This window comes from Crassostrea angulata, chromosome 2 (assembly GCF_025612915.1).
Source record: "Crassostrea angulata isolate pt1a10 chromosome 2, ASM2561291v2, whole genome shotgun sequence".
Lineage (NCBI taxonomy): Eukaryota > Metazoa > Mollusca > Bivalvia > Ostreida > Ostreidae > Magallana > Magallana angulata.
The window spans coordinates 20,771,537-20,781,143 of record NC_069112.1 but is presented as its reverse complement, the minus strand read 5'-3'; the positions used below and the strand labels follow the sequence as shown (position 1 = coordinate 20,781,143).

Here is a 9,607-nt window from a genome sequence, read left to right as displayed (position 1 = left end):
ATAGTACCAAGTAACAGGAAGCAACAGAGCGAATACGTTTTTATTTTTAACTTCAGCCATTTTCAATTGTGCTGAGCATTGCAATAATATTTGTTGAGCAGGTTTTTTATAGACCGTGGACATTAGTTCAAAATTGTTCCTGAATTCGAAATTAGATTTTTGTGTGTTTAAAAGACATGTACTGTATATCCATACTTTCTCTTAAGATAATTTTAATAGTGTTACAAGTGTGGGATGTATGTATAAATATACCTGTGATTGCCTAGTTGTAAAACAGATTTAAAAGAACATTTCAGTTATTAGTAGGAAATTATGAGCTACCGGTAATTAGGTTCTCTCATTTAATATTTACAGAAGTCATACAGAGATTAACATGGGTATATCATAAACAGCAGTTTATTAGATTTGTAGAATTTGGGTAAGAGTATTAAAATGGAATTGCCAATTTCATATTTGCCTGTTACTGCCGAGGAATTACCCGATTTTGTAGATTTAGATTGTCTGTACTTAAGATATTAATACATAATAGCAAATCATGTCACCGATAGATCTAGTTTCAAATAATACCTATAAACGACATATGTTAGTCCTCGATACAATCGATTAATACTGTTTTAAATAAAAAGAGATGTCAATCAAACACATTATAAGAAATGTAATAAAGGCAAACGGCATTATAGAAAATATAAGTTATGGAATGTTAAACGAGATCAAGTCGCAATATAAAGTTAATAACTCGCAAAAGTCGATACTATAAGTTGATACGAAAAGTCAACACTGTAAGACATACAATAAGTTAAAACAAGAAAAAAAGTTTGTAAAAAGTATATACAGTAAGTCAATAGTTAATATAACAATGCGCTACCTACTGCAAACCCCCCCCCCAAAAAAAAAAAAAGAAAAAAAGAAAAAAAAAACCCTAAAAAACCCCCAAAAAACAAAAACAAAATAAAACAAAAAACAAAAGACAAAAAAACAAAAACAAACACAAAAGACAAAAAAGAAAACAAACCAAAAAAAAAAAAAAATATCACACACAAAGTCGATACACAGAGTCAAAACAATAAGTCAATACCAAAGTTAATACAATCGGTCGATACAATAGATCGATGCAAAATAGTCGATAGACAAAGTCGATACAATAGATCGATGCAAAATAGTCGATACATCAAGTTGATACAAAGAGTAAAAAAAACTCATACAATAATTTGATGCAAGTCAACACAGAAAATCGACACTTAAAGTCCAAAAAAACAAAAACAAAACAAAGACAAAAACAAAAACAAAAAAACCCAACAACAACCCCCACAACAACAACAATACTAAGTATGTGAAATAATTATTGTAAGGTTACAGTTGTGCTTTTTTAAGGGGGGGGGGTCATTCGTAAAATTTTGTATTGACATGGCATCTCGTTCATTTCTTTTATACTAGCGACAAAATAATTAAACGTGCACCGACACAACTTTGTCAACTTTGGGGGGGGGGGGGGTCATGCTAATATTAATAGTTTATAAATACAGACATCATGAAGATGTTAGAAAAAGAATGCTTTTCTTAACAACCGAAACTACTATTTCAAAAATACATGTATAACTGATGGGCTTTTGACGCGGGATGAATTTTTTCTCTACACTTATACGACTAACTAATTATTTATTTGTGAAAGCACTTTTCGAAAACACATTTATTTTAAAAACATTCCCAGTCTTTGAATAATTAGCTTGCATGGTCCTTAGTGATTTAACATGAAAGTACAAAAGCACTACCTGGTTTGGAACTTCAAAAATAAATGCGGTTGTTTCAAAGTTAGTTTAACAAATGCAAATAATTTTTTTTTTCTGATGCTTATCAAACATCGACGTTTCAGATTTCTAATCAAATGTTAATATACCATCTAACTGGTTTTATTAATTGCCCATAAGTACAAACTGCATATTAAATACAAAAATTAAACGGTCCATATAATCATTATGAAATGCGCGATAATAGTTGTTAGAGGTACAGAGAACAACCTTATTTCTCTCGAAACTTCCTCTTGTAGTACAATGCTGCTGCCCCAAGTCCTAAAATGTCCGTGGATTTTATACACTTTTCTTCTGTCTTGTAATGGTAGTCTTCAGTCGGGCTTTTCTAAACTTCAGCGTGGGCACAGACTGGACAGGAAAGTAATCCAATCCTTCGCAGAACTTAGTTTCCTGGACTGTGTGAAAGAATGTCTTGTAACACCACGGTGTAAATCTGTCAACTATTTCAAGGGGGCTAACTTCTGTGAAATCAATTACGAAAATAAGATGGCAGCGGAAACTATGTATGTGGACAGCGCTGGGTGGGTATACAGTGAAAATGAGCACTGGCCTAAGGTAAATATATCAATAACGTTTTGTCGTTGTGCAGTTTTGTACGCTTTTAATATTTTTTAAAAACTCAATAACGTCACTCTATCTAAGATCAAAGTTGTACTTTGAATAATTGTTTGATGTGTTTCAAAGTACACACTATATTTCTATATGATAGTGTATGTCTAAAATTCTTTTGTTATTTGATTTATATTACATCATTTACCACAGTGGCAATTCATAACAGAATACTGAACTTTATTTATTTTAAAACGATTGACAAACAAGTTTTAAAACTTAAATTAATATATCTCGTCGGGACGGATGTTAGCGCGAGAGAGCCATTGATGTGAAAAAATCCGGGGTATCCGGTAAAAACCCACGTCTCTAAGTGGGTGTCCAACTGTCAATCACGAGGATCAAAATCGGGTCGCAGCGAAAAGAGACGAGTGCATTTTCCGCTAAATTAACAACCAAGATTGGAACGGCGTCTGCAAGGTTCGAATTTTTTCGAATGTAAAAAAAAAACTTTAACAATCTTTGGGAGATGACAAGATGACTAAATTTGTTGTAAAATAGAAAACAAATTTCTTCAGAGAAAATGAAATTGGTTTTTAAATATGTATTAAATCAACAAAGTTCTGCTTATTCTTACCTTATATGGTTAAAAATAGGCTCACTGCTGTAAAATTTATTAAACTTAAAGAGAGAGTCTTAAAGGGACCTTAGTAGTATTTTTTTTGTAAAAAACAAAAATAAAAAATTGCATCTTTAAAATGTTAAAAAAACAGAACATATTTTGAACAATAAATGTTCATATTTTTTTTTCACTTTTCGCTGTTGTATTAAAACACAGATAAAAGAGGAACGTTTTCTCCACGAAGTGAAACTGTTATACAAAGAGATGAGTTACAAATTGTGTGCGGTTTAATGCAAATGAAATCAAAAGAAGCGTCACAATTTACATACATATACGTATGTATTAAAAAAAACAAATAGGAGTAAAACAAAACCATATGCAGGAAATACACATTTTGGCAAAATTGCTTTTAATTAAATTGATTATAAAAAAAACAATAAATCAAGAGTACTTCACCTCGAAATCAAATGGTCACATTTGGTTGTGAATTTCATCAATGAATAAGAACAACCAGAAATATTTTGACAACGAGCTCTTACAGTAACATGACAGAAAAATTGGAAAATTTGACACGGGCTTATGTTATGAGTACGTCGACTGAGGACAATGAGGGTTGGATTTATCAAATAAAACGGGGATTCAGACAAAAGGGACACATGACTGCCCATGGACTGCCTGGCAGGAACTCAAACGTGTATGAGACTGGTCGGGATATCACTCTAAAAGCTAAAGAGCGATGTTTCATACCGAACAAATATTAACTGTATAAACGAAAATTAACAGTTAATCGTTTAAATAAATTGATAGCAACGACAGGAAAATTGATCGATAACTGAGCAGTAATTATCCCACAGTCAACAGTGATAGTGGCCGATCGATAAGTGACCGGACTACGGGAGATAACTCTCACTGATTATAAGTACGCAGCACTGTTAAGGCTGACTATGAAAATATCAGCAGATTTAAACGTTCATAAAACGATGTAACTATTATTACAAAATATTTATGTTAACTTATATTATTGTGATATTAAATGAAACGGGATAGTAAATACTACATTGTATGACACTTAGTGTGGTCACCTGAATTGACAAGCACGTGACATGTGTTGATAATTTTCCCAAATGGAGGTCATAAACCAATTTCAATATTACAGAGGCATACCCTTATTTAAAAGAAAAATTAAGATGATGGTTAAATTCTACCCCTCTGGTAGATTCCGAAAAGTGCTGCTGCTTTGCATAGAGTTCATTTATTAAAATAAATATCAAAGAAATGAGCTCCGGTTAGAATTTATATGACCCTCGCTTAATATTTTACGTATTTATTAAATCATTCTATAGATTTCATCAAAGCAGCAGCACTTTTTTAATAAATTAAACCTTAATTTATGTATGTTTTATTTTGTTAGGATCTGGCTGGAGCTTGTGCATACTCAAACTGTCAAATGAACCAGACATGTAAACACAAGACGTATTCCAAGGACACATCCTACGAATGTGTTTTGTCAGGTTAACCAATTAATCCGTTAGTCTATATGCAAATGAAACAAATAAAAATCTCCAAAAGTGTCGTTATTTAGTATCTTTATGAAAGTAAAGGATATTGTCAGATATTTAATTAAATATCAAAGCGAACCTATTGGATCGATGTTTATATCAGCTTAATTTAGTGTTTTCAATGATTCATTATTTCTTTTCCTATAACGTGCATAGAAACATTGAAAACAGTTAAAAACTGCTCCTTTGATATTTGTTAGGCATTTAATGTTCCAATCTATAATCTGTAAGCATCTGCTAAGTCATTGGCCTTTTGAATTTAGAATGAGACATTTTATGACCTCGGGTATTATATATATTTAAATAAAAAAGCACTTATCTAAACATTATTAAAATATGTATTTGTTCGAAAGATTGTGGAATACCCAATCGAACAGGAATTGATCTCAATACAACACACCGTGAGGACGCCATTGGTATATACAGAAGGATACACGCCTCATGTTCTGCGGGATACTTCCAGTTTGGTTCAGGACGACTGATATGTCAGTCAAACGGAGAATGGAAATACGACATTATGTGTGACGAAGGTACAAATTTTAAATAATTGTTTGCACTTTAACGTAATGGATGAAGAGAAATTGTTTTAAAAGTAATGTATTTCTGTAATGTATTAAAACCAGATGCAATTTATTTTTATTTGTTAGGTTGGGTTCAGTATGGGAATCATATCTATCGCCTTTTCAATGAGACGAAGAATTGGGAGAGTGCAAAGGTAAACATTTTGTTCATAAATATCACATAAAAACCATCTATCATATAAAAACAAAGTACATTTAAAATGTGCAAAGGTAGACAATCTGTTGTTAATTATCAAATACAAATCATCTATCATTTAAAAACAAAATCTATTTGAAATGAAAAGATTACTTCTTTTTAGAACTACTGTGAATCAATAGATGCATATCTGGTAGAGATTGAATCGCCAGAAGAAAACACTTGGATCCATAATTCAATGGTTTATAAACACTTTTTCCCAAACATGGGTAAGCCTTCTCTTAAAACTTTAATTGTTTTACATATTTGCCTTTATTTGTGTATTTGTTTTCTTTTATTTCTTGGGGAGGGGTATTTTTCTTGGATACTCCAAAGTTCTTATTAATATCAAATCGAAATCATTTAATATTTATTCATTTGATGAGATATCGGCGCTTCTGATTGGTCGAAAAATTTCTTTGATACCTGCATCAATAAAATTTTTGCCGGATCTACTTTTCTCAACTGTTCTGATCTAACACTATTTATAGAACGGGAATTTCCAAGATAAACACTGTCAACAAAATGTAAAGTTGTGTCTGTTTTATTGTCAGCAAAAAAAATGCAATCTTGTGAATATAAAAAAATGAAAGTTTAACCTTCAAAAATAAACAAAACACATTATTTGATTCACGAAATAGAGAATTAAGCGTCTTCTCACGATTTCGTCTGCTTGAGATCAATCAACATTTACAGCGAGGCTGGCTGTTCCTTTTCCAGGAATATTATAACGAACATATAGGCCTATAAACTTTCACGGTAACACTTCTGTTCAAATTTGGTAACGATGATTTTTGAATTAACACACGTACACCATCTGTCATCAGAATAAGCGTCGTAAAGAAAAGCTATGAGTAATGCATCAACTCCTTCGGCGCATTGCAAGCGGCAGAAATACCATTTAGGTACATCACTGGCTATCTAGTTACCACAACGTTTACAAAAGTCGCTTATACATACTATTCTCTGTCAACATATCAGCTATTTTCATCCACGATCGCCTTTTCTTGGATGGTTATGTCCAGTTGCATATTCCAGCGATCTCACATGAAAACTAGTTTTATTACGAGTTTTTCTGCACAGTGAATAATATCACAAGCTATCGCATGTATTTTCCTTTCGTTTTCAATTCAGCCGGTTCAGATTTTAACTCACTATTTGTGTTTAATCCTTTAATTCAGCTCAATAGTTCTGCATCAGCTGTCAAAGGCGCATCCATTTTGAATATTGTTGCTGTTGTTGTTTTGTATTCATACGCGCCGCTTCATTTACATTATTTACATTTTTGATCAATGACACTTCACATTTTTTTATTTGAAAATGTTTTATTAAATGATAAGAAATGAAGATAATAATTTTTCTATTGATCGACGTATCAAAGAAAAAATTGACCAGAAAACTTTTTCATCAATGCGCTACGCGCATTGATGAAGTTTTCCGGTCAATTTTTTCTTTGATACGTCGATCAATAGAAAAATTATTATCTTCATTTCTTAAATCAAAATTTACATAGCATTGCTGAATAATTATATACAATGAAAGAAAAAGACTGAAAAAAATGATATACTTCGAAGTACATACGTAATTAAGAACGACCGTATTTGCTTTATAAAGATAAACATCTATTCTGTTTTGGAATTATTGATTCATTTACTTTTTTAATCCATTTCTTTCACTTTCCATAATAGTAATCCTAGTTCCTTTAAAGGAATGAAATGAATAGAAAATAAACTAAACAGAAAAAACTTTCAAAAATTTGTAAATTTAAAATCAAAGATAGTTTGTGTTAGGCTTGTATATTGTATTGAGAATGCAGATAGTGATAAACAACAAAATATGAAAAAGTTTAATACATGTTGCATACAGTGATACACACTGAACTAAAGGCGTCTATAATTGTCGAACAAAAGGCAATGATTTTCAAAACTCATTTTTTTAGATGTCGGTATCTTTTTAATGATTGACAACACAATAAACGACATAATAATAAACTTAGAACACCTAGAAATTCATAGTAATATGAAACAAAATAAATACGTCAGTACTTGTATTGAAATAAATAACATAGTCAAAGTATTGGTAAGTATTTAGTTATCAAACCTAATTAGATGTGTCTTTACATGTAAAGTGAAACATAATAATATAATGGTTTCAGTACTTTCAATTGTTACCTTTCTTTTAAAGATATCTCGACTTCTGCACTTGTGGGTGTTTGTCAACAATTTTATTGGTTGTGTTCAGTGTGGACAGGTGGAAAAAGGAGCACGGAGTCAGAATTTATCTGGAGTAAGAATGGAAATATAATCACCTTTGCACAATGGTCACCTGGGGATCCCAATGACATCGAAGGCAACGAGGACTGTATCGACATGTTTGCCTTTACTGGGGAGTGGAATGATAGAAAGTGTGATCATAACACATTTTTCATGTGTGAAAAGAACTTAAACAATAGAAAATAAGATAAACAAGACACGTAAAATGTGCCTAGGATCCTGTCCTTACTCATTAAGAGACTTTAAGATCATATAATTGCATACTATATTATCAACAGCAAATTATAAATGTCGTTTATGCTTGTTTAGCGTTGAAACAGCTTTCAATGTTCTAAAGTTTATTTAACAATACAATAAAAATGATTTTTGAAGCCTAGGAACTGATTTTATGATGGTGTCTAAACACACTGATTTGTCAAATTCAAGAAACCTTCATAAATGCATGATTAGATTAGAGACATGTAATGTACTCACTCTATTCTTATTATCATGATTTAAGTGAACGGTAAAATGTTCAATATTTATAGGAATCGATCCAGCTACTCCAAAAAAAAAAAGCAACAAAAAACCGAAAGATCTACACGAGACCACTAGTCTTAGAACTTAAGATCAATTCTATGTAAGAATCAAAGATTTATAAAAGGGTCTGGCCACGCATAGTCACCAATTTATCTAATATTTCATACATGGACACACCTAGGTGTAAAACGCAAAAAAACACTAAAAGTTGGTTGCTAGGGGTAACCGTTGCCATAGTAATTGAGGTTAAAGACGGAAACATAGCAAAACTTACCTACGTTGAAGCCATATTAGAAGGTTTTGTTCTCTAATGTAAACTATCAAAGACATAAAACAGCCTTTGTCCTATTTTCAAATATTTAATTATTTCAGAAAAATGATGGAGAAACCAATACTTATAAATGTTACCATGGAAACTGTTACAAATTTTTGAAATCATTTTTTTTTTTGGTTTTTTAATAGGCCGAAATGGGAAACTGTTAAATCTTTACATCCATATCCATATCCATGCTATATATATATTATTATGAAAATTGACATCAGTTGCTATGGCAACAAGGCCAAAAAATAGGAAAAACTGAGAAATCTAAGATGATTTTGATATGCTTTGATTCCCGATTTTAGAATTTATTTGCAATTTGTTTTGTTGGAACTTGTCAAAATACATCTTATTTTTCATTATCTACCACAAAAAGCCTTCTTATGCAACAGAGAAGTCTTGTTGCTACGGAAAATTAAGTTGCGTGAAAAATCACACAAATATTCTTACTTTAGGAAAAGCCCATAGCAACGGCAGTTATTTTTAGAAAATTTCAGATTTTTTTCAAGTGTCTTTGAAGTTAAGGACATACTTTATTTTTCTCACTATTTGATTTTATATATCTATTCATTATAAATGAATAATATCCATTCAAAGATGCCTAAACATATTATAATTTTCCTTATTTTTAAGCTTCCTACCATAGCAACGGTTCTCAATTTTCATAACTAAATTCTTAATTGCACATTCATAATGGTGTTAACCAAAAAATCCAAGATTTGCACTTTTTATTCAAATTAAATGAAGAAAACAGATTTTAAAATTTCTGTTTAGTAACCATGAAAACGCCATAAAAATATGCGTTTCTCCTTATTTTTTGTCCTTTTCTTTGAAAAATGACAACTGTTTTAATAATATATTTTATCCTGGAAACCCCAAGTTCTGCACATTACTCACAATATGTTCTTTATTAAGCATTGAAATGCCATTTTTACATCTTTACCCTCGGTTACCATGGCAACGGGACTACATAGCAACAGACAGATGGTGTTAAGCTTTTTTACTCACCAAAGTCTATCAAATTGTGAAGTATGAAGAAAATCCGTGACTATGCATGGCCACCGAATTTTGATTCTTACATAGAATTGGTCTTAACAGTATCAAGGGATGTCTATTGACATTTTTTTTCATCAGACTATTTGCATATGCATTATTAATATGACTTTTTATAATAATAATTATAACTCGAATTTCAGTTCATT

The 9,607-nt window shown here is 31.3% G+C and overlaps 1 protein-coding gene across 1 annotated transcript; it reads left to right on the top strand.

Annotated features, from left to right (window-relative positions):
- The first annotated feature begins 2,048 nt into the window (after positions 1-2,048).
- On the top strand, positions 2,049-7,911 carry LOC128173233 (versican core protein-like). Its single transcript, XM_052838952.1, has 6 exons — positions 2,049-2,363; positions 4,391-4,490; positions 4,892-5,068; positions 5,186-5,253; positions 5,419-5,524; positions 7,479-7,911. The coding sequence occupies exons 1-6, from the start codon at positions 2,049-2,051 to the stop codon at positions 7,751-7,753; spliced, it is 1,041 nt and encodes a 346-aa protein (XP_052694912.1). The 3' UTR covers positions 7,754-7,911.
- Positions 7,912-9,607: the final 1,696 nt, after the last annotated feature.

Coding starts and splice junctions, on each gene's coding strand:
- LOC128173233 (XM_052838952.1), top strand. CDS start 2,049: ATGCTGCTGCCCCAAGTCCTAAAATGTCCGTGGATTTTATACACTTTT. Junction 4,491..4,891: donor CTACGAATGTGTTTTGTCAG/GTTAACCAATTA, acceptor TTTGTTCGAAAG/ATTGTGGAATACCCAATCGA. Junction 5,525..7,478: donor ACACTTTTTCCCAAACATGG/GTAAGCCTTCTC, acceptor TTTCTTTTAAAG/ATATCTCGACTTCTGCACTT.